At 39.7% G+C, this 26,401-nt stretch overlaps 1 protein-coding gene across 1 annotated transcript; it reads right to left on the bottom strand.

The window, feature by feature from the left end:
• Positions 1–1,321: 1,321 nt before the first annotated feature.
• Positions 1,322–11,973, bottom strand: C15H1orf159 (chromosome 15 C1orf159 homolog). The gene is made up of 9 exons (XM_075721732.1): positions 11,957–11,973; positions 11,721–11,811; positions 10,165–10,240; positions 8,238–8,342; positions 7,222–7,287; positions 5,705–5,839; positions 3,541–3,566; positions 3,167–3,197; positions 1,322–1,437 (listed from the first exon to the last, which is right to left on the bottom strand). The coding sequence occupies exons 1-9, from the start codon at positions 11,971–11,973 to the stop codon at positions 1,340–1,342; spliced, it is 645 nt and encodes a 214-aa protein (XP_075577847.1). The 3' UTR covers positions 1,322–1,339.
• Positions 11,974–26,401: the final 14,428 nt, after the last annotated feature.

Genomic DNA, 26,401 nt, shown 5'->3' with positions numbered 1-26,401 from the left:
CAGGGGTAGGTGGGAATGCACAAGCTGCATAGTTATAATTTCACATACGGTGACAGTGACACTTCAACCAATTTAGCAACCTCAGGTTTTTCACTTATTTCCCAGTCACCCACTCTTATACCCACACCACTGTGCCCATTATGCCGATACATGTGTTCACACGGCAAGAGAGTGAACCATGCCAGGAAAAAAATTGCTGAAGGATAACTTAGACAAAAAAAAAAATTTACAGCTATTTTAATTTCCTGATCCAGTGACTACCAGCCACACAGCTGGCATAAGATGGGCAAGAACAAGCATCTGAGAGTGGGGGCAATTTAGGCTGGCAGTTTCAACAAGGAAATACTTGTTGAGCTCTGTCATAAGGTGCTGGCCTGCAGATGTCAGGCATGTTAATGAAGGGCTTAACCAAAGAAACCCCTTATTGCATTGGCAGACATTTAGCTGCCCTCTCCAGTTCATCTCAGTACCCACTGACACGTCTAATGGATGCACAGCTACCCTGCAGGAATTTTGGTTTCCCTTCAACTGCTGTGTTAAGGGAAGGAATCTAGCAGAGACAGTCTTTGCAGGACAGACATAGCAGCTTATCAGTTACAAAGCCATAGCAAATGGCTCTTTATCCAAGGACTGAGCTGAAGCCAATTGGAAAAGCTTCCCAACAAATTCCCACACTTGGGATTGGGCCCATACTGACCACAGCCTTCAAAAGCACCAAGAACAACAGTATCTGGGTAGTGGGTCTATATTCACAGTTATAAAACCAGGATCAGCTACGTCATAGGCTGAAGAAGATGCTGCAGGAGGGATCATTTTTTGCTTCAGAAGGATACTGCGTGTTAAGTATTGTTATATTGTCCACAACGTTAAAGCAGTGGCACTTAGTGTTAGCATTTACAAGTGGGTCCTTCAAACGAGTCCACATCCTTGAGTAATGCCAGTATTTTGTGTTGGCCTGCAGCACAGAGACATTCAGCTCTGGGGACACAGAACACATCACAACACAGGAAGAAGAACTTGCCAGAACTGAAAGTGGACCAAAGAAAGGCAGATTCTTTAAAGGTTTTAAACACAGCATCTGTAGGAGACAAATGAAACCACAGAGCTGGAATAGTGCATTTCAAGATCACCAAAGCAGTTCACTGAACTGGATGTAGCCTGCCATCAGTATCTTTGCATTAGTTCATTTCTCTCAACATTTGGCACAAACCCTTTGACACAGTAATTTGGCTTCCATTTAGGTCAGCTGCTTGCGTTGTTTTCCTGGCACTTCAGTGGATTCAGAAACAGTTTCTTCGACACCGTGTACACTTATAAAGTCCTCAGTCAAGAATGAAGGCTAAACATTGCTGACCCTGGTTTCGGAAGAAGAGATCATAGCAGCAGATGCAGACGTCACTAGTGACCGTTCTCGTCTGACATATCGTGGCTTCCGAACTGAAATGGTGGGCACAGAAACATCATTAGCACCTGCTGTATAAGCATGCCTTTATCATTAATTCATAACACCACATGCCATCCAACAATTCCTGAGTGACAACGTCATTCTGGACCTTAAAAAAAAAAAACAAACACCACAAAAACAAAACACAAAAAACCCTACATAGAGTTGATATAGCAAAAGTCCACAAATAAACTTTTTAAACAGGCTTCTAATGGCCTCCTAAGTAAGGTGCTCATTACAAACTGGCATTTCCGTTATTTGTAAGTGTTTACAGTACATGTAGCTTTCCATTTTCAGCCCTAACAAAAACCCCCACAACTGTACTTCCTTTTTAAACGGGCATATAAACTAAGGTAAGGAAACTAAGACTTTTCACAAGCAGCACTGGCTGTCAGTTTAACAGCCAGACCCAGACCAAGTTTGGAACACATCTGTTTAAAAGTTAAAGACTGCATTAATAAAAATAAGATTTTAATTATACCATCTTGATTAAAAAGACCTGTGCATACACAGAAGCGAGACCAGAAATTTTGCTGAGCTTAGAAGGCCATTATTTCCTAAGTTCTTAGAAGATTTGGTCTGTCTCACTTTTCAGTCACCACAAGCTCTGTCATTGTCTTGAAAGTACGTGGATCAAGCATAGAGACAAGATATTTTACTGCATTACCCTGGCCAAATAAATCCACTTTCCTAGCCATTCTAAATTAATTTCCTGTGTAGATATAAAAGTTTCTATCAGTTGCAAAATATATCCTTTACTACCTACTTCTTTTTGAACTTTGTTACATGGTCAGAGACACTTAAAAGAATGCCTTGATTTGATTAGGTGTAATCCATTGCCCTTTTAAATATGTATTTGGGGAGAGTCATATTTACATATTTCATGCTTTAAGCTCTCACTGGCTCATTAATAATATAAGAAGAGCATGTACTATTTCCTAGAAGCAGCACAAATTTAGAGGCCCACCAAAGCAATTTTTTTCTCTTGGGTTACCCAGATCTAGCCTAAAACAGCAGATTAGAGTACAAGCCTTCTCAGTAGTATTTATAGGTTGAAATTATGAAAAATTGGGGAGGAAAATTGAGACAAGCTGATTAGATGAAATCTTCCCCAAGGAATAAATTTTTGCCCAAGTTTCACACATATTAAAAACCCACCTTGCCAAAAAGGCCCAACCTACAAACACCCCATACACTACATACACACAAAATGGTATATTCCAAGCAGTCTGTGTTATTTGTTTCAAGAAGCTGATAAGCTTCAAATCAGCAAGCCTGAAAATGAGCCAACCTGGCATTGGCAAGAAGATTCCAATCCTGAAAATATGTCCCAAACTGAATAATTTATTTTTGAGCACTTATGAAAAAATACTGCATCTAGTTGTAAGAATTCTCTGTTAGGATAGAGAAGTCGAAGATCTATTTTAGGAGCTGTCAAAGACCTATTTTAACATAAAGCACTCCATTAATTAATGTAGGCATATAGTACTGAAGCAATAAATCCTATCAAAAAGGTCTACTAGACAGATTTCATTGGATTTGTCCCCTCAACAGGTTCCACAGTTCTATACCAGGCTTTACAGGTAATTGTTTTGACTTGCTTTGTGTTCTTAGCATACCCACTTGGAGATAGTTTGCCTGCTTTTCAATAACGAGATGCATAAAAGGGAAGCCAACAGATAAAATATTTGTAGCAGCATGCCCCAGAGAACAGTTCCTCACCTGAAGAAGCTGGGGGAGGTATCATGGATGCCTGCATAACAGAAGAATGACCATGTCAAACAAAGCACCTTTTGTCTTCACAGTCTTTCATTAAAAAAATACAGGAACATTTTAGGGTTCCAATAATATTTACTGTGTACATAGTCTGTCTTGGAGAAAGCAACTCAAGTGAATCAAGTGAATACAGTCAGTATTAATCTTTCACTTTTTTTTCCAGCTTGGACAAAGAACCCCAAAACATCTTTTATTTTTTTATTTCAGTCTCTCATACATCAGATTAAGTAGCTCCCTAATGAACTGCTAAAACTTTAAGTTATTGTTTACTTGATGTTTTATGCTTGCTTGTTCCTGTTGGAAGGACAGAATTTACTTACTGTTTCACTAGGCTGGAGAACAGATGCTAAAAGAGAGAGAAAGAGAGAGACTAACCATCATTAATCTAGAAGGCTAGAACTGCTAGTTTTCTAAAAATACATGCGTGCAACAGAATAGTTCTATTGTTAAAAAAATAGTTTTGTCAAAGACTACCAAAACAGATCAGAACATTCAGAAATCCTATTAGTAGAATACATTGTAGGATTGTCTTCAAGATTACAGATAAAGGTTGCAAAGGTCTCCAAGAATGACTTATTTTGCTTTCAAAGAAGATAGCCACAGCAGTATCTCTTCAATATGAAGAAGCTTCAGTAGGAAAAATGGCACTTTGAGCCAACTACCAGAAAAAAAGTAGTACAAATAGGAAACAATTGAGCAGTGAAAGATGCAACCCTTTTATACAAGAGGTTGCTGCCTTGATTGGCCACATGATAATCATCATCTGGACAGAATGAAAGCTAACATGATAATAAGCCAGAGAAATGTTTCTAATGCTTCTCCTTCAAAGGAGGACATCAATGCTTTAGCCTGCCGGACCAGAGTGAACTATCAGTACAAAATGTGGAAGTCATACCAATATCACTGAAGCCTCAACAGATGTTTGGTGTCCTGCCAGCTTAGAAATGTCATAGCACAAGAGCTCTTAACCCACTTAAAAACTGAAGGAGAATCTTGTACTAACTAAATTTACTTGAAAACACATGCAAAAGCAACCTAGAGGTTTCAGTATGGCAGTTGTGATTCGGACACTAGCAGTTCCTGTGGCACTGATCAGTTTAGACCTTAGGTAGCTACTGTTGTGTACTTTTACATGAAATGATACCACAGAGACTGGAGTTGTGATGTTCCGTGAAGTTACTATGACTAGATACAACAATCCTAGCCAAACAATACAATTGTATCTTTCCACCCACCCCCTTCTTTTTCTCTTTCTAAGCTTATTTCTATTGTGACACTCTAGCTTGAGTTTGGTCCTGTAAGACATGAATGAAAATTACAGGAGGTCTATTCGTTTAGCAGACCTAACCAGTAAACAGCTTGCTTTCAACAGAAGGAGCTCTAACACAGCAAATGCTGCACTAGAGGTTGTCATGAGACAGAATCATTCAAAGTGACTGCACAGAAGGGGTGAGACAGAGTCATATAGATCAGCTCCAGTTTCATGCAAAACACTGGGCAAAATGGAGACATCGCCTTCCACATGTTTTGCTCACCACCTCCCAGAAATTAAAAGAGCAGTAAAATGTGGACACATAGAACAACTTCACAGAAACTGACGCATCTGAAAGAGCCAGATGTCTACAAAAAGTCCTGGTGCCCTATGGCTAAGCACATCCCAGGTGTTCTTTCCCTAGCTTTTCTGCAATCACTTTGGCATGAAGTCAGGTCATTGCATTTTAGTTACATGGCTTCAATTCTCAGTAACAGAAATGGCAGAAATAAAGAATAAATTATTTAAAAAAAAAGCTAAGGGGTGTTTGCTTTAAAAAAAAAAATCAGGCAGTTAGCTCTTCCAAGCCCCAGTAAATCCTGCATTTAAAGGGCAAACACAGTTGAATGAATAGTGCAATAATGAGGAACCTCAAATTCCATTCCCTTTCTCCTGCTGCTGACACACCCATGGTAAATACACTGCCCTTTAGTATTACAGGTCCCTTCTCTCTAAATCAAGAATAAACAACTGCTTTTTGTAAGGCTTTATAAATGTCTGGCATTTTGTGTACTGAAATAAACAAGTATTACTAAGTTCTATAATAATGCCCTCTGTGCAAAAAGCACTGACTGATTTTTTTTTTTTTTCCCTTTTTGAAATCAGATATCTACTATTCAGTGACAACTAACGTCAAGTATTGTACTCTGGCAAATCTTTGAAAGCTACAAAAAACAATAGCTGGGTTAGTGAGAGATACTGTGTAATATGCACCTAAGCACACTTAGACTGAGAACAGACATCCTCCGCGCTGCCATGAAAACATGATATTGTAAACACATATCAGGAGACAATTTTTCATGAGTTTGCATTGCTTTGGATGATCAAAAGAGACAGCAGTAGCTACATGAAGTTAGAACACTGACATGAAGAAACTTAAAAGGTTTTTAAATTAAGAAACTGAGCAAAGGCCGAAACATTAGAGATTAAATAGACAATTAGAGGTATTTTACCTTTGTTTCTTCTGTAGAAGACATTAGGAAGTTTATTGGCACGTTTGAGGTAGAAGAAAGAAGCAACAGACAGAATCAGGAATAAACTGATGAAAAATGTCCCTAAGATGAGAGAGGCTGCCACTTCTGGGCCCCCTGTATAAAAAAACAAAACAAGAAAAAAAAAAGAAAAAAAAAGAGCGAGAGAAAAGACTATTATTCACTAGAAATCTCTTCTAATAGAAGGGTTAAACAAAAGATAAAGACCAACTTCCTGATATTCACAGGGGAGAAAAAAAAAAAACAGTGTGGGGTTTTTTTTAATATATAGACAGACCTCACTGAAAAATTTGCAAAGATCTTTCAATACTCATTTTGTTACATGACCAACTTCCCCAACCCCACTTGCCAAATGTCAGGAGAGCCTTAGTCTCTACTTTCCTGAGGGTAGCCACAGATTTTTAATCCATCGTTCTGTTTCTTTTATATAACTTTCACAACCAGTGCTGGGAGGCACTCAACATTAATATTGTTCTTTTATTCCTTAAATGAAGTCTCCTAAAGACAGAACTTGTCAACAGACAATATACCACTGGTACAGTACACCCAGTATTACGTTTTCCACAAGTGACCGATACAGAAACCATCCCAAGGAGGCAGACACTAGCAAAAGGCACCCTGCTCACCTCTCTTCCGCTTTCCCTGCCTCGAGAAATGCCCTGCATATTTATTCTGCTGTTTCATTTAAGATGATGCTCCCAAAAAGCAAGTATTTTAAGAAACAAAAGTTGTTTATGACCTTGTTGCAGACAAACTAGAACAACAGATCTATCTGACAAGCTCTGCTTGAGAAGTCCACATTCTGAACAGCACTGGATACTTCAAGTATACACACATGATAGGACAAATGTTAGAAAGGGATCAGCAGCACCCACGTGTGACATGGCTGTTTAGCTTTCCTTTTAAGAGCACTGATGATAAGCACTCACCCTGTAACACTAAATCGCTTCATTTGGCATCCCATCTCTTGCTCAAGTGTGCAATACTGCTATCTAAATAGTCTCAGTTTGTATTATTCTTACCAGTGTTGAACAAGTATTTTTAGAAGATTAAACAGAAATGACTGCTCAGCAGTGATAAAATCTACCTATAGAAAGGCTAACCAAGATGTAACAGATGTGTCGCCTCACCCCTGAAAACCGAAACTCTTGCAGCATAAGGTTCAAAACTCAAGTTACGGGGTTTCATAAATAACCAGCTCAACCTGTACCAGAAAATCACTTCAAGATCACTAGGACAAGATGAAAGAACCATTCAGTAAAATGCAGTTACCTCAAAATTCAACTCTAAGAATTCTAAAAGATTCTTGTTGAGAACAAGCCAGAAAAAGTAAAAATGGCTACTACATTTAGAATAAAACCTATGCTGCAGAAAAACATATTTTACAACTTGTTGTTTCAAGTGCCACGTCATGAAGGGGCTGGTACACAGTGAATAATCACAAAGACTGCGCTCAATAGCTGTTTCCATTTACTCACCTATGTTCTGTATGAAAGGAGTTATGGTGCTTATATTCATTTGGAAATTCATTCCTCTGATACCAGCTGTAATCAAAAAGAATTTTTTAAAGTAAACTCTGACAAAACCTACAGATTTGTTGAAAATCTTACTAAAAGGCTATTATACTTCTCAGTAATTATTTGAAATTGTATAAGAATCCTGATTTCTCCCATAAAAAAAAAAAACATTCTTTATATCACTTTGGAGAATTTTTAAAAAAAGGAAGCAAACAAGCATCATCATAATTTGTCCAAAAAGAAAATAATTCACTAGTGCCTTTCCCAGAAACTTAGGTCAAGTTTCTTATCTCTCATGAAAAATATTTACAAGGAATTGAATGGTTCTCACCTCTCAAACAAAGCACACATACAAAATGAATCTAGCCTTCTTAATATAGATTTTTCAAAGAACAAGTACAGTCTGAGCTATTTTGTGCTCTGAAGAAGTCCCTAGCAAACGCCCACAGCAAATGCCTTTTTCTTACAGCAGAAAGTAAAGCAGCCACAAAATTCAGTATTCACTGTATGCTTGATACAGGTCCTATCCTGGAAGTTTGATCATTTTGATGTTTAGGACTTTTTTACTTTAAGAACTTACATTGGGCAGAATGATTTTTTATTTTTTTTTAATGTTGCATTTGGCTTTGCAGATTAGGTACTGTAATACATAACAAGATTCTAATTCCACCCACCCGCCCTCCGCCCCTGCCGCCCCCCCCCCCCCCCCCCCCCCCGACTCTGGAATGGTTCCACAGCACTCTGCACAGTTTCTGCAAACTAAATTTCAAAGTTTCCATAGGTTTTGTTGCATGTTCAAAAGCTCAAAGTTATATTAGGGCTTTGGAAAAGGTTGAAGTTTTACAAGGGGGGGGGGGGGGGGGGAAATCTGCAACATTTGATGCCTTCTTGAACAGTCTTTGCTGGACCACACATGCAAGAAGAGATCTCAGCACCAAAAAACACCCGTCAAAATAAAGGGATGGCAAATGACTCACTGTTTCTGCATTCAGTCAGATTGTAAACAGATGAAACAGGAAGGGTTTCATTTTTGCATTTAATGCAGCTGCTACTACCATCCTCATTCCATCGTCTGTAACAACCTGCATAAGAATAAGATGTACAGAGGTTTGAAAACAACAAAAGTGACACTGGAGATATTTCCTAGTCTGCAGAAAGAGGTAGAGGCAACAGAAATTCCCTCCATTTGGTCTAGTGGTTACAAACATCTCGTGCTTCCTATTATATTACACAAGTTAAGAGGTTTCATTTCAAAGTGTTTATTCCAAAAAGAAGCAGAATTTTACTGTTTATTTTCAGAGGTCATACCCCGTCGAAACAAAATCTAATACCATTTTAATACATAGTATTGAAAATAGAAGTAGGCAGAGACAAAGATGCTGAGAACCAGAAAGAGTGTACTTGGATGAAAAAAGATGCTGGTGTCCTTACAGTCAATCATTTGAAGCATGGCAAGCTAAAAATACAAATACTGCCATAATACAGTCTTTTCCCCGTGCCTCAGTCCTCTCAAGTACTGTACTATTTGTTTCACTTTAAGAAGAACCCAAGCCTGTTTATTCTGTGACAGATGGCGAGTGTTTTATATCAGTCACCCTACCATGCAGGCTGGAAACTGATTAAACTTTCATCTTGGCCTATGTCTTCGATGTTCAAATCCCTCCATTCATGTTTAAATGCACATACTGCTATGTCTTTGTTAAGGAAAAAGAGATTTTAGGGCACATCTTCAATAACAACTTCATTTAATACAATAAAGCTGTGGTGGTTTCACTTGAGGCTTAGACTTGAGACATGAAGATTAGAAGGATATTCCTACTACATCATATTACAGTCTACGTTTAAAGGAAAAAAAAAAAACCAACCAACTTTCTGTGCTGGCTAAACTCCAGTTCTAGAGAGCCTTGAGCCAAACTGGTATCAATTATCCCATAAAGCAAACCATTAGTAAGGTGCTGATTTGAAAACAGCTCTGCTGCTATGTTTTCTTTAGAGAGAAGCAGCGCATTTGATGCCCACAGTAATAAATTACATCTGACTTTTAATCTAAACACAACCAGACCCAATGTAAGGGCAAGTACTTTCTACAGTAATAGGAAGAAAGCATCAACACACTTATCAGACACCAAAGATATTGGTAGATTATCAGTTTACAATAAGATTTAAGAGAACACAATCCCGTAACTTGGGAGACAATTGTTCATACCATATCTAAGATCATTTAGAAGCAGAAATAAATGCATTAAATGAAGCAACAGTTAGAGAAGCTAACAAGGCAGTGAGGAAAGATAGGCTTAAAACACTTTAACAACCATCACAAGGAAATGACTGAACCCAGAAGTGGACCCCAATTTTTAAGACACTAATTCTCTTGCTACTGTGGGCTCTGAAGCCATTTTTCCCACTTTTACTCTCTGATTTTAAATAACATGGCATTAAAAAAATAAGACCACCCTTTTGCTACTGCTATGACAAAAGTTTTCAACTCCATTTAGAAGCAAACAACTGCATATATGGCACAAAGAAGAATGAGGCATTTGGTGCTAACAAGACAATATCAAAATTATTCTTAATGCTCCCTTAGATACGCGTTACAGCATTTTTGCTTTTTATGCTCATTATATGGGCTTTTAAACATTTACAATAGCTCTTACATAATCCAACTGCACACTACATAAAAAAGATAAAGAATAACCTTATTAATAATTGTCTATTCTCCTTACCGTGCAAGAGCAACATTTGTGAGTCATAAGAAGCATTACCTTGTGTATATAGAGGAAGAAAGACTTCACTATGTACATGCACTAATTATTTTGTTTTCACTCACCAATTAATCAGGCACCGTATTTTGGTGTTACCTGTCAAAAACAATCTGGAATTTTATCAAACAATGACACACTCTACCTGGACTGCACTGGTTGGTTACTGGACAGGAACTGTTTGAATCCAACATATCCACACAGCATTCTGTTTCTGAAACCTAAGAAAAGAAATTACATTACACTTCACACAGTTCTTAAGTTTACTAAAATGCTTCAAGAAAAAATCTACAGAGAACATAGAGGAATAAGCACTAGCCACAGTTAAAACTTGCTGTAACTTTCTCTTTTTGCATTAAGCAACCTTACAAGGAGAAAACAAGCTAGATGCACCATGAAGCTGATTTTGACCTGGCAGCTGCTACCCAAACTAACACTTTGAGAACAAATGCACACTCTACTGGACGAAGCCTCAAAAAACTGCTTTAGAAATAATACTTGCTAAATTCTTCAGTGACGCACAGTTCAGAGGGGGAGTTACCCTTCCCTCAGCACCACACAAGAGCCCTAACAGATTTGCTCATAAATAGTATTGGCAAAATGACTGGCAAAACCCAGTTTTCACTGAATGCCCATATTGCAAGCGATGAGAACATCTCCATTCAGCAGAACAATCCAGCAGAACTACAAAAGCTTCTTCCTTCACCATTTAATATCAAAGAATAATTTCACATATCCTAAAGGCACATAGCTTATTTTTGTTTGTTTATATAAAAGCCAGTTTCAAAATTATTTACAAATTACAACAAGCTGTGACATAAGCTTAGAGATCAATGGTTGTTAGAAACTCTGTGGTTCTTTCGACGGATATTAGTAACATTACGTATAGACTTGGGCATATCCACTCTCTGAATCTGTACAAGAAAAATAAGCCACAAAACTCAAGCAAGTCAAATCAGTCTTAAAAAGGGATGAAGTATTCTTGGTCTAAAGTAACAAGACCTGATCTACATTCAGCCATAGAAGTAACTTAAATATACCTGACGTGTAACAGCCAGTATTATTCTGCTTATCAGCAAACCCCATGAAATCCAGGGGTGACCAAGATCAAAGCTATCAGGAGAGATGGTTGGGACTGTCAAAACTGAAATTAGTAGGCTGACTTCACACTGTTAGTGCACCATGGGGAGGTAGACTACAGGAAAGAATCAGAAGATCTATAGATAATATGCTTAAGACCAGTTTCTTAAAAAGTTTTGTCGGTCAAACTCTCTTGCAAGCAGAATTTTATACTCTGACCTTTTTCCGTGCCTTGAAGCAGTGTATGCTTCAGAGCTTCTCAGTCATTTGAAAAGTTAACTTTTGGGTATCCATGTTTTGGATTGTTTGTAATTAAACAGCCAAGCAGCTTGAAAAGTGTTTTTTTGATCATCGGGGTGCTTTTTCCACATGGTACGAGGTGTTATCAGTTGCATCTCTGCTAGCCTACAGCACATGACTAGGAAGAATTCAAGGCTTTAACAGGCAATCAGTCGTCATAGCAAACTGACCCACTGTAAGAGTTTCAGTTCATGACTGCTCGCGGTATAGGTCATTTCTGTTGAATTCGAAAGCCTTCTATAAACTGCAATGTAAGAAGAAAATAATCTGATCCTTCCGTTTTTATCGCGCCTAGCGTAACAAAAAACGTGAAATACCTACCGAACTTTCAGTAGATTTGCTGGCAACTTCTGCTACGAGTCTAGTTAAGAGAAGGACATATGGCACCTCCATGCCCAGGAAAGACACAGGTCTAAATAAGAACAGGGAAAGAAATTAGAATGTCTTATTAATGACAGAAGTTACGCTTCCCCTTTGTTAAGGAACTTTTGCCAACACATTCCTTTTATTTGAATGCAAAGGCCTTTAAATTAAATATGCCAGAGGGAATGACTTACCTTGGTTCAAGATACATATTTGAGACATTCAGAATTTTCCCTCCAGCTGCAGAGGGGCAGGTTTCTGGCTATGGCAGACTGTGGTTGCTAAGAAACAAGGAGCCTTATCAGTCTGCTCCAAACTGGGCCATGCAGAGACTATTCCACACCCAGGATCTAAAAATCAATGCGATTGCAATAGAACGGTTACCGCCTGGCACCACCACTGATAAGCCTCCCCACAGTTACAGGCTCCTCTGGCTGCAGCATTGAACTGTGATGGATTTGTATCAGGACAGAGAGCACACGCCACTTTGAAAAGGCAATGCTGCAATTAATTTCTCCCTTGACAGCACAGTCACGAAGCATTAATGAAGTCTGTCTGTTAGTAAGTAGTATTTCTCAATTGCCTGAGAGCAGACCTTCTCAATGTGGAACAGAATATTGTGGACAGTCTGCTACAAGCCTTGCTTTTTTCCCTTCCACTTTTGTCATCTAACTCCACACATAACCTAAAGGAAGTTCACATTTTGAACACTAAATTGTTTGGATAAACTAAAAGGCACTACATCATGCTTGATCTGCATTGTTCAGACACTCCCTATGTCAATATTATAATATCTGCCTATTCTGTAGTCCATATAACATTGGAAGCCACATCCTGTTCTCAGAACTACTGTACCTGCAGCCTGGTAGCTTTATGAAAACATAGTCTTTCATATGATAAATAAAACATAGGGACAGACAAGGCCCTCTAACCAGAGCTTAATAAGAGGAAAGCGTCTGAAAGAAAGCCTTCAACTGTAAGGGAAAACTCCTTTAGTGACTCATTTTACAAACTGAAATTTGTTACTATTTTTGTTAAATAAAAATCCAGTGGGTAAGTTTTAAATTACTGCAAAATATGTATCGTGACCCTTGGCAAGTTGTTTTTCTACAGAAAAAAAAAAAATCATTGAGCAGTTCCTATGATTAATTTCTGTTCAGTTTTTTAAATCACTTACACATAGCCTGTTGCCTCAACTTCAAAATAAGATTAGTTCAGCTTGGTGGGAAAACTTATTATTATCCCCTGCTATCAGCAAAAAGCTCCAAGATCAAGGACTGAATATCCTGAAAACCACACTCCAGTCTTACTGCTACAACTCATTTCTACAGTTAGTGAGGATTGGGGCAGAGCAGGAAAAGCTTGCACTTTCATGATACCTTCCAATTTAAGCATAACAATGGATGTCAAGTCTGTCAGCGTCAAGCTGCAGCATCCATGATTTCATCACATTTACATACACGTAAATAAAATGACACCTATCCTAAAATGAAAAGCAGACAGTCAATATAAGTGCACTGTGCATGCGATGCCAGCTGATGAAGGCCAAGACAGTGCCCTATTAGCCTTGCTGTTGGCAACGTAGATTATAGGAACCAAGGAACGTAAGCAGCAAGAAGCCGTTGTACATACAGAGATTCTCCAGAATGAGATACTAAGAGCTAATTAGCTTCAGGAATGGTACCACTGCATCCTGGAGTGAAAATTAAGATGGATTATGGCAGTTTATGGAACTGCTGGAAAGTGATGGCACTACCAAAAACAGCGGTGAAAATTTAGCTTTGGGAATTTTCCACAAGGATGGAAAGATACATTTCTAATCTACAGCTAAGCTCACGAACTGCTGACTAAAAAGCTTTAATGTTATTCTTCAATAATACCTGAGGTGACAAGATACCTCAAAGCAAACACCTGCTTTAACAAAAAGGTGAAGTCATCTCAGAAGATGAAAGGAGACAACGTTTCTAGAGCGCAGTACATACCCCCAAAAGCCAAGAACACCTAGCTTATGGCTTTGATGGTAACAGGTTCTTCTTGAGCACATTTGAGCAGAACAGAAGCTACTTACAACTCAGTAACTGATTGCTGATGTAGACGTTGCACTTACCTGGTTTGACAGAGAGCTTTCCACTTGTGTATGACAGTCTAAGAGTACTTATATAAACGCTATGAATAATTCTGTCTTAGATCACATTGGGTGTAACTTTAATTTGCACATTTAACCTTTTAAAAACTGAGTTTTTTCTTTTTATGCCTTTCTATTGCAGTAAAAGTTGAGTAACACAACTTTAGGGTTTTTCAAGGCAGTCCAGCAGAGTCTAATGTTTAAACAATCCTCAGGATGTGCATAGGGATGGATGCATTTTAAACAAATAAATGAAAATACTAATCAGCGATACTGTTACATTTATGGGCAGATACTTGTTCACAGCCACTAGTGACTCTAACAAACTAGAGCATCTGCCCTGCAGCTGTTCCCATAGAAATAGGACACGAAATCTATTTGCCTTCAAATCATCAACCAATATTTTTTATTTCTGTGAGAGACACACAATATCTAAGCTTTATATATATATATATTTTGTTATTGTTGTTTGGTTGTTTTTTGTTTGAACCAATTTTAACTGCAGGAAAAGGAAAGCAGAGATGAACAAGCTGTTTTAAAGCTTCCAAACATATTGGACATATGTTATAGTCACCCAATTTACATTTTACTCCAGGTCCCAGAACCATATCTTCACATCCTGCTGGATTCTCTATTGGCCAGTAAAAATTAGAAGCCTATTAATGTAATATATAAATAACACCTGTCCGAATGAGGCAGAAATTCAAGCCATGAAGGTAACACTAGATATCTACTTTTTTTTTAGGGTAGCCTATGAAAGATATCAGACAGACTTGAGCATCCATATTCTTTATATGTAGTAATATGAAAACCACAGATATATTCCTAAAGTCTGGTTGTGCCACACCTCAGCAAGGTTGGAAAGAGCTTATGACTCATAAGTCAAAAAATAAATCAGGTGCAGAAAGTCCAAACAAGACAGAAACTTCAAGTAGGGATTAGTACTGTTAATTGGTTTCCCCATACAAAATCACGGAAGTAGCACAACTAATTTTACTGCTTTCCAGCCACAAGTCAATCATAACCATTCTATTGCCAACCTGAACAATATTTTACACCATAATTTTAATTTTAGAAAGGAAAAAGCCCTGGAGCCTCTAAGATACTCAGTATAAACAAATACTAACCATGCCTCTGAATGAGGTAGCTGAAGTTTTAGTTTTCAAATGAAGTACATGGATTTGATCAGGATCAGACACCCACAGCAAAACAATTTACAAGCCCATAGAACATGCTTCATGTTTAGCGGAGTTTTCTCTTTGAATTATGGAAAAAAGATAGTATCATGCACAAACTGGAGCCCAAATTAGAAAGTATTTATGCTTGAGATGCCAACACAGTTTTGAGAACACAGACACTTTAATTAAAACAAGTATTTCACACTAGAGTTCCACATTTGAAACAAATCTCAAATCACTGTCAACTTGCATCTCAAGTGCCACAATACACATAAGTTAAACACATCAAGATTCACTAAGAGAATTCTTCCTCTTGCTGCTTCTGAAACAGAACACAAACATGCGTTCATGAACACTAAGCACTAGAAGACTTTCCTCCCGCTCCTGGAAGCGAGTGTTCTTTAATTCATCTTTATGTCTACATTTTCCATACGTACAGCTGTGTATCTATTATTTCTGTTGTATTATCAGTATCTTTCTTGCTTAAAGGGTTGCTGGAGCATTGTTTGAACAAGGTAATTTTTTCTGATACATGGAAAAAGATGGCAGTAAAAAGAAACATTGCCTAAATTTCAGGTGGTTTTATAATTCACTCAGCAGATCACAGTTTGAAACTCTATCACACTCATTCCGCTGCCAAAGGCTTCTTAATTCTGATGAGACCTTGAATTAGTCATCATAAACCAGAGAAGTCAAACACTCTCACAAACAACAGACTTGTAAAGGCCCAAACTCTCACTTACCAGCTCCTTCAGAGGTATGCACTAGAACACTGCATCTTCCTTAGATAATGCTTGCGGTATGTGGTTTACTGCTAATTTCTCATTGACGCTGCAAGTTTCACAATAAACCTGCATGGTAGAAGAACAGATAGGGGTTGTGCTTACAACAGTCTTTTATAAATTAAAACTGAAGGAGGACTTGTTTTTCCAGCTTTCTTACCATGCACCCATGGAAAGAACTACTATCCCTACCCTTACATCAAAATGATTATGTAATAGGCCAGCAACCAACAATTAAAAATATACACCTTCCGCTCAAGACAGTGAAGATATCTACATTAAGCTAGGCTTTGCTTCAAAAGCAGTTACCTACCTGGAACGTGCCTGGAGCAAACACTAGTTAACACCGACATTTACTGTTGTTCAGCCAACACAAATTTGGCAGTAACACGTTGTGCTGTTACAAGTTGTTGCAGCCTTAAAAACTGAGAGCAGAAATGAATGCTGGTGCGATTTGGTTGCCAATAGTATAGCTATACGCTACAGGGGAAGGTGCTTTGGAAACTCAACATATGCATGGCCTGTTTAGGTTCTTTTTCTTCCCCTAAGCAGTGCAACAGAAATCTGTTACAGGGGGACATATTTGTTTGAAGTTTATGCAGGGGGAAAAAAAACCAAACCACCAAACACCCACAACCCTAAAAAGCCTCAGCACGCCAAAAACTGTAGTAAACTGAGTTAGCGTATTAGGAAAAGAGTATCCAAAGTTTTACTGAACCATGAGGAAGAGATGATCCGCTTCCAAATGCGTCTCGAGGATACCGCACTTCACTGTAAAATGTAGCAGGAAGCCGGTAGCCTGGAAAAAGCTGGGCAAGGAGGAACGAGGGGCGACTCTTCCCCAGCTTTACCCTACATGGCAAACCACCGCCGCTGCTCCCTCACCGCCCCCCCCCGGCCCCGGCGTGAGGGTCGGGGGCTTTTTCGGCGGGAACGCGCCCTCCCCGCCCGCTCCGTGCTCCCGCCGGCTGCACCGCCCGGTAAAAGCACGTCTGCCGCCGCTGCCCGCACCACCGCCTTCCCCGGCAGCGGGGCACCGCGGGGGGCGGCCCTGGGCCGCGGCTGGCGGACCGCTCCCCGCCCGGCGCCGCTGGCAGGGCCCGCGGCCCCGCCGAAGGCTGCAGCGGTGCCCTCGCCGCCTCGCCTCACCTGCCCGGCGGCGCCTCCCACGCCCCGAACAATGGGGCAACGCCCGGGGGCTCGCCGCTCGCCCGGGGGCTCGCCTCCCTCCTTCCCTCCCGCCGCCACGCACCCCTCCGCCGCCTGAGGAAACCGGCCGCCCTCGCCCGCCACCTCCTTACCTGAGGGAGCAACCTCCGGCAGCACCGGCGGCGGGTTCCCTTTCGTACCCCCCGCCCTCAGGCGGCGCCCTGCCCGCTCCTTCCCACGGCGCCCTGGGAGTTGTAGTTCCCGCTCTGCCGGCCCACACGCGGGTTCCCCGAGGGGGCCGCTCGCCGAGAACTACAAGTCCCAGCAGCCCCCGCGCCGCGCCCTACCTGCGCCCTCCTCCCCGCAGGTAAATCCCCTCCCTCGGCCCCCTTTCCCGCAGCGTCTCCGCCAGCGCCGCTCTCCTGCGCGCGGGGCCTGCTGGGAAAGGGAGTCCCGCGCCCGGGGACAGCTCGAGGAACAGGCGAGCCCCGGCACTGCGGCTCCCGCAGCGCCTGGCGCGGGCGCCGCCATTTTAGGCGTTGCTCGGCGACGCAGACGCGCCGGGAGGCGGCCTGTTGAGGCGTCCCTCTGCCAAGCGGAGGATATCGCGATGAAAAGATCAAATATTTCATTAAAGACGTGTCAGGATAGGGGACACAAAGTGGCTACGGCACATCTAAACTCCTCACAGGCCTCGTGCCAAGTGGAGGATGTCGCGATGAAAAGATCAAATATTTTGTTAAAGCCGTGTCAGGATAGGGGACACAAGGAGGCTACGGCACATCTGAACTCCTCACAGGCCTCGTGCCAAGTGGAGGATATCACAATGAAAAGATCAAATATTTTGTTAAAGCCGTGTCAGGATAGGGAACACAAGGTGGCTACGGCGCATCTGAACTCCTCACAGGCCTCGTGCCAAGCGGAGGATATCGCGATGAAAAGATCAAGTATTTCATTAAAGTCGTATCAGGAGAGGGGACACAAGGTGGCTACGGCGCATCTGAACGCCTCACAGGCCTGCTGCCAAGTGGAGGATATCGCGATGAAAAGATCAAGTATTTCATTAAAGCCGTGTCAGGATAAGGGACACAAGGAGGCTACGGCAAGTCTGAACTCCTCACAGGCCTTGTGCCAAGCGGAGGATATCGCGATGAAAAGATCAAATATTTCATTAAAGCCGTGTCAGGATAGGGAACACAAGGTGGCTACGGCGCATCTGAACTCCTCACAGGCCTTGTGCCAAGCGGAGGATATCGCGATGAAAAGATCAAGTATTTCATTAAAGCCGTGTCAGGATAAGGGACACAAGGAGGCTACGGCAAGTCTGAACTCCTCACAGGCCTTTACACATTACACAAATCCTTTGATGCCACCTGCTTGTGCCATCCTACAGCAGCCTCCTGACAAGCACCGGGATTTCAGGGAAAGAAAGGAAGAAATGCAGGGCAACGCTCGTGTCCAACAGGACGACAACCAGCGCAGAGCTGCTCACCTAATGTGGTGGTGCATACTGATACCATCACGTCTCAGCCCAGTTAACAACTACTGCTGAAATGTGGCAGAAAGGGCAGGATCTCTTGGCAAAACTAAGACTTGAAACAGGAGGAAAGATAAAAGCTGCGCTTCTGATCTGAAATCTACGCCTTCGTGCAACAGAAGTTACCTAGCTCCTTGAAGAGGAAAAGTAAAATTTGTTCCAAGTTTGAGATGGAAGTACATTTTGTAACAAGTTTAAAATACAAAGATTATAGACAATGCCAAATGTCATTTGGGTAAAGGTATAAATTCTATAGAATGCTTCTTTTTAATAAAACATTTTGACATATTTCAATTCTTTGAAAGTTGCTCTCTCCTGGACCACATATGGTGGTATTTTTTCCAGTAAGGAAGAAACTACCTAGTTGAGTGTAATAAAGAATAGAAATATTTACAAAGAAAATTTATGTTCAGTTTTACTGAATATTTTATATAACAGTTGAGATGAAAACTAAATGCAGCCTTTCACAAATTTCCTAATCTGGATACCTCAGACGATCTGCAATTTACTGTGATTTTTTTTTTTTTCTCCCAAAGTAGGTGCAATGTTTCAGAGCAGAACCTAGAACCTCAGAGAAAGACTTAAGCGCACTACTTCTTCTCAAGGCTGAAGAAGTTGGCAGGAAAAAATCTTGCCGTGAACTTTTGATACAGCAGTCCTAGAGTTTCTCCCCCAAAGTGTGGATATATGGTATAATTCAGTACCCTTTGCTAAAGAGAGATGAAAATGGGGAAGTGGGTGGACAGACTGCTTTGCTTTCTGCTCTTTGTGGGTAGCACCCAATGCTGCACAGAATGCAGCTTCTGATAAATATACAGAGTAGCTAAAGTCCTGAAACTGCAAGCAAATTGTCATCATTGGTTTCATTTGCGGTTACACAGATCTTTCAGAAATGCATAGTTTGCATGTTAGCAGAACAGTTAAAAAGATTCTCAAATACCTTTGGATTCAGTGAGTTACGTAAAATTACACTATGATGAAGTATTTTGACTTAAAAGCACTACTTCATCTCAATATCAAGTTCATCCTTACCTCTTCAAAGATTAAGCCTTCTGCCTTTTATTCTGTTCACTAGCTATAAAACTTACAATGACTTCATAGCCAGGAAAAAACATTTCTCACCTTTTTTTCTTAGCTGTGTAGTTTTGTGGTTTGCATTGCTTTGTAAATGTGTCACTTGAAATTTGTTCTGCAGCTTCGTAAGCTTTTTGTCTTCGCTTCCCACCCCAGCCTTCTATTGGCATTTCACAAAATAGGACACTTGGCTGAACACGTAGTGTGACAGTGTGATTGGAATTTTTCTTGCCTAACAGATTCAGTGCATGTAAGAGGCTGTTACTTAAATCCTACGAGTAGTTTAATAGTTGACACCTGAACTTATTACATTTCTCCATAACCAGTTACACTATAAAACTCAGTATCTTTCTCTACAACATGCCTGTGCAGGACAAAATATGTTACTTTCAAGTTTATAGATGGGGGAAGGAAAGGTAGAGATTGTGAGTTTTGAATTTAGGGTCAACAAACATCTTAATTTAAGAGGCAGAAGAAGTTCTGCACGTGGACAGGCATAGCTAGTTTTTTTGGTGAGTTTCCCCCCCCCAATTCAGAGGCCAGCACTACTGTGAAATAAAATTGCTGGAAAAGAATTGTAGATGCTGGCAAAAGAAAGTGAATACACAAAATATCTGTCTTTCTGACTAAATATCTGTCTTTCTGACTGGTCTTATAGTTATTGCCACTGCAACACTAAAACTAAAGTGCAGACCTTCAAAACTAGGTTGCTGCTCACGAGCACGTATTTTACCAGAACAAGAGAGCAAGTAAATGAACAGGTCATGCAGCTGAAACAGCTTTTTGCAGTGACCTTTCCAATCTGAGGGTGGGGGGAAAAGTGGGAGATTATGGAAAGTTTCGTTGTGTGAAAGTGCAAGCTACTATGACAATGAACTACAACCAGATACATGATTAATAAAAATATTTTCCAAATGTATCTACTATACCACAACAGTGCTTTTAAAATAATTCTTACTGTCTTGAATTATTCCATTCAGCTCTGTTTATTACAGTTGTGTTACACCACGTGCCCAGACATCTCTTCAAAGTGATGTTGGCAGATGTAGCTTCGCAGTGGTTTTAGCTGTTATATTTTTTTGAGCGCTTGGCAGAAAAGGTGTTGAAATTAACATTCCTTTAGTAGACAGAGAATTACAAATTGCTTCAAAATAAACAAAGCAACTATTAATGCATGTTACTTAACAGAAGGATCTATCAACTCTATTGTCAGGCTGCGAGAAAGGGAAACAAAATACTCTTTTAGATCATATTATCAACTTTCTCTGTAGGGTATTTCCAGTATATCTGTGTAATATGCAGGCATCTCCAGAAGTTTGTAGAGCTGGGAGGAAACCACACTGTTTCTGCTATGCTTAGGAGGTACTTCAGCATCCTGCAAGTTTAAGTCTAGCCTTGCTTTTACAGTGGTTACATGAATTTGGTTTCTGTACTCAGCTTCCTGACTTGTCTCTTTTCGCACACAACTGCCACTGAAGTGCTCTGTCATTCAGACTTCCTCATCTGTGGCTTTTAACAATTGGTTGAGGCAGTTACCAAGATTTCCCCTAAAGAGGCAAAGCGAAAACACTCTCACTTTGCATGTTACATAGCAGCTCTGAAACAAAGCAAAAACGGGCAAGTATTGTCTTCAGAGAGCTTTCTGTTCTCTGCAACAGCTCCTGCTACAGAAAGACGTCTGTAAAGTTGATAAAGGCACACTAGCAGCTAACCTGATTCCTTCCATCCGCGGCAGAGACGATGACCAGCTGCTTTGTGATATTGCTGTCTGAAAGGACACTTTGATTGATTTGGGGAATGGGGATGAGACTACAGGTTATTGTAGAAAGCTGGGTGCCTCTGAGCATCCTCTAGTCCTTATTTCTTTGACCAATGACATTTTTCAGTGAATACCATATCCTTAAGGAAAAAGCTTGGAATATTGCCACATGTGGAGCATAACACTACCTGTACCGAAGCTGACAAGTTTTCCTAGATCTAACCTACTATACTTCTAGTAAATTAAAGCATCAGTTCTTATATGTACTTCGATCCTATTCAAACTGCCCCAAATTAGTCATGATCTTTAATCTCCCGCTCTGGATTTCTATCTATTAGGTTGACAGTGCCTCTAAATAAATTTCCAGAGTCTCTCTTCACTAAGCAAGCACTGCTGATTTCATATTGACAGTTTCGAAGGTCTGCTTTTGATCAAAGCAGAATAGGAAGGCTTAAGCCTTTTCTCTTTCAAATCAGCTTTAAACAACAAAAGTCTACTGGTAGACTTGCATTAATATTAAGGAAAAGCTCAAAAGCTTTCTGTTTTTAAGAATAATATACAAGATTTTTTTGTAAAATTTGTAATAGGACTCAAACAATGCATACCAGATGGTGAATGATACTCCCTTTCACAAGTACATTTGCTCATCCTGTACTTGGAAGATTACCTGGGTGGCACACAGCTAGGCAGTCAAGCAGAAAGTTACTGCTCTTGAACAGATATGACCTACATAACGGAAGTAAAAACATTAGTTGCCTTGTCAAGAGAATCACTGCTAGGACTGACATAATTTTATGGTCTGCTAATCCACTGGCATTATTTCTGTTAAGTGGAAAAACATCTTGGTATATTCCTGATACATATAGGCAACCCTTCAGAACTATATTACCAGTGTAATTGGATAGAGTGAGGCAGTTTAACAGTTGTCATTCTGAGGTTACTTAGCTGTTAATTGAGAAATATGAAGAGGATTCCCTGACTTCTCATTGTATGATTTATGGGAATTGAAGACCTCCTTGAGAAACACCTTTCAAGTCAAGCCAAAGGGTATTCAAATGTTAGCCATAAAACATATGGGTCCTATCTACTGACATTTATGATGCTCCCATCAAGCAGAAGCCCTTTGCTTAAGATATTCTGCTCCCAATGCACCCTTTACTTCTTTCATTTGCTAACTTTTTCAGGGGAGGGGAAGGCAGGGAGCGGGCAGTTCCAGACCAATTTTCATGGACAGGTTGAAACTAATATAGAATCATCAAAGTAGCTTGCTCTACTATTATTGTTAATCTGGGATTTTTAATGCTACCAGGATGAACATGCACACCACTTGATTTACCAGCTATATTTTATTTACAAGTTTCCTTTAAACATTTTTTCCCTTAAGGCAGTGCTCTAGAAAGGAAAATGAACTCACAAGTGCTTTTTATGATAAACCCTGAAAGTTTAGAAGTAGAAGACAAATGAAAAGCAGTCACAGACTTGATGCATACAGGAGATGTTTCCAGAGTTCAAAAGAAAACAACAGATGGGCATAATAGCTGTCTGGATTACGGTAGGGTACAAGATAAACAAATGACAGGCTACATGTAGTCTGATAATGAACAAAAGGCATTCAAAACCAACAAGAATCATAGAATCGTCTAGGTTGGAAAAGACCTTTAAGATCACCCAGTCCAGCCATTAACCTAACGTTACCAAGTCCACCACTAAACCAATTAAGGGGAGAGTAGCAATTCCATAAAAAATTATTCTTATGTCCAAGGTTGTTATAACTTATGACAGAAGTCAAGTCCTTTTTTCTCCCCAAGCTAGAACCAACTTCCTGCCTGTTAATTTCCCAGTGCAAACTTAGAAGTACCTTTCCATTTAAAATATCTGTTTAAGATATACCAGCTGAAATTCAAGTTGTAGCCTGAGAAATACAGCTAGAAAGAACCAAACAAAAAGCAGTTCAAGAAAATTTGTTCAAGTATTATTAAGAATATTGCATCAAAATTGAAATTGTTCCTGTTTAAAACAAACAAAAAAACCCCCAAAACAGTAAGGTCAGGAGCATACAATATTGTCCTTGTTGATGGTAAACCTTCTTTCCGTTCAAAATATGGAAACCAATGCTCTATAACTACATTTACTGTAAAAAGTATTGCCACACTCACTGGCAATCTACTGCTGTGTTTGTGGTTTTCTTGACATCAGTCGAAAGCTAGGAGTTATTGTAAGCGTACCGCTTATCAGATAGCTAAATGGCTTTGCCTGTGTAATTACCCTACTCTTACTGTAATATGCAAGCAAAGAATAGAAGCTTGAAAACTTCTGTTTTGTACAGCGCTTTTCAACCATTTCTGATTTGCTATATTTTTCTCTAATGGAAGTGTAGAGTCCTTTATGAAGAACTCCTGCACAGGAGAAAATACCTTTGTTTTTCTTAGCTAAATACTGATATGTAAATTCCTTGGAAGTAATCTACATATTCCCAGATATCTGCAAACGACAGATTAGGTACCATAGGCACAGCGAGTTTATTCTGCAAGGGGCTGTCATTATTATGGCTTGCTTTTTTGTGTGGTTTGATTTTTTTTTTCTCCCTTTAATCTGTTGCTATTTTGCAGGGATATGAGGACTAGCAACCTCCCCAATTCTAGAGCTATCCTATGGCTTTGGAGCACATATGTATTTAAATTTGGCTTTTTTAAGTCAACTATTCATTTGCATCAGACATTTTGCCATTAGGCAGTTGCAGGTTGACAACAGAGTTGTGGCATGCAAATTCAAAACATTTTAGCCTTCATCTGGAAGTCAGACATGCTGGGAATTGCTCATCACCTTTATCTTACCTTTGCCCTATACCTGCAGCATGCTAATAAGACCCAAGAGCCGCTTTCTTGCCCAGCTGCATTTGTGACTGCTACTCCATACTTCGTCCCCCATTGTGAGCACAGCTATCATGCTATGAAGTACTGCCCCATGTATGACCTTGGCAACAAGAACCAGGCTGAGAGGATCCTGAATGTCATTACATCATGACTTGGACCATTCATTCCTGAAACAAAATGTTATTTGTTAGCTTTGTCTAGATTTATGATAGAACCTTAGATGTCAGCATATATTTCTAGTAATTTTATAAAAAGCTTTGTCCCATATTGCAATACAATGATCCTATATGCTTTTTGACCAGATAAATGCTGATATATGATTTGGAAATTTTGACACTGTATAAATGACAACTGTAAAATACAGCTTTTAAATGCATAAAAAAACGTAGTAGTTGAAGGTAAGGTACATGACAAGTAAGCACTTTTGTATTTTCTTTAGTAAGGAACTATAATTTCAGCTTAGAAATTTAAGATCATAAATATTACATAGTTTAATCAGTCTAAACACCTATGTGTAACCAAAGGACTATAACCTCCAAAGCAGATTGTCCCATCCTAAATATTAAACATAATATTTGCCTGGAGAAAGGTATTGAAAAGAATTATTCAGGTACAGAAATAGTCTATAGAACTAAGCAATTTGTATAGAAGATTGTAATACTGATTGAAAATTCTGTAGATGCCACTGTATTATCTGCTGATTTGTAACATGAGGAGAATCTCGCTTTCCACTTAAACTATTTCTATGTGGACATGGAAGGGATTCATGGGGATTTATGATGTCTGTTAGCTAAACTTTTGTAGTACTGGAAGTTGTACTCTGCAAATTATACAAGTGGTATTATAGATTTGGGTTTTTTTTCTCTCCTTAGGTGTTCATTCTTTGTTATAAAACAAAACAGTGTCTTCATATGCAAATATTTGTAAAGCACGCAAAGGTGGGAGGTGGAAAAACATAAATATTCATCATTCTTAATGAAATTTATTTCTGCATGTTAAGCTGAAGGTAGATTTATCAAAGATGATAATTATATGAATTACAGCTAATAAGAGTTAAATCTTGTTCAATTTCCCTGGCTTTGCAAACATTATCTATACATTTCACACAGGGAGAAGGGGAGGAAGGGAGAAAAGGGGGATGGGGAATCACGCTTGAGGCCCTTGCTGTGAGTACAAAGATTAAGTATTAGCTGTATAAATATATGTGAAAGCGTATTAAAGGTTTAATGCTTCCAGTAATACATAGCTTTAATTACTATCACATTGAAAAGAGATTTTCAGTGATATATTGACTTCCATTTAAGTTTTTATTAAAAAGTAAATTGCATTCTGCTTTGGTAGGATTTTTCATTTGGCTTGATAAGCACAAAAATCGATGTCAGTGGAAGTATATCCTAGCAGTCTGCAGAGATCAGTGTATTGCATAGGTGTCCCAGAATGCAATACGTGCTGGCACGCATCATGTGCTTTAAAACTAACTAGAATGTGTTTGTGAATGAATGAGCAGTATCTGGGCAAGATAAACAGCCATGGGTCTTACTAAGTTAAGGGCAGGAGCAAGAGCATAATGTTGCTACTGCATTTTAAAAATATACTGTCATAATTTATGCAGCCCCTGGAGTTTTCTGGGGTGGGTTTTTTTTTGTTGTTTTGGGTTCCCCCCTGCATTGGTGACTGATTAATTTACTGGAGAACTGCTTTATGGAGTAGTACTTTTTTAAAAGATAAACTGTGCTCTTAAGATGGAAGACCCACGTTTACAATTTCTCTACCCATTATCAATGCAAGACTGTGGATGAGCCTGTGGAGCAGAGGCTGTAGAAAGCTAGGGAAACTACTCTTGTTTCATGGTTGTTCCTAAAGGCCTAACTGGATTTAGAAGCCTAGACATGCAAGAAAGTTTCCACAAGAAAAGTAGCTCTACAGCTCTAAGGGCCTCTTTTTTACTAGTTTGAGTCCGTTAGAGGAACACTGCATTTATTTCTCTCTCTCCATGCGTCCAGCCATCTTCTAACACTGCACGTAACAGGATAAACTGGGCATCTGCTTTTATTTTACAAACTCTGTAGCTCCATGACATTCTGCAATGCATTCACAACACAGCAACACTTGCGTTTGAATCTAAAGCATCCAGAAGTACTGTTCAATACAGCCAGTGCACA

This window comes from Pelecanus crispus, chromosome 15 (genome assembly GCF_030463565.1).
Source record: "Pelecanus crispus isolate bPelCri1 chromosome 15, bPelCri1.pri, whole genome shotgun sequence".
In the NCBI taxonomy this organism is placed as follows: Eukaryota; Metazoa; Chordata; class Aves; order Pelecaniformes; family Pelecanidae; genus Pelecanus; species Pelecanus crispus.
Note: the sequence above shows the minus strand (reverse complement) of the source record. Positions and strands in the feature narration are given on the sequence as shown.

Coding starts and splice junctions, on each gene's coding strand:
- C15H1orf159 (XM_075721732.1), bottom strand. Junction 5,840..7,221: donor TCCTTTCATACAGAACATAG/GTGAGTAAATGG, acceptor TTTTTTATACAG/GGGGCCCAGAAGTGGCAGCC. Junction 1,438..3,166: donor ACCTCCCCCAGCTTCTTCAG/GTGAGGAACTGT, acceptor CCACCATTTCAG/TTCGGAAGCCACGATATGTC.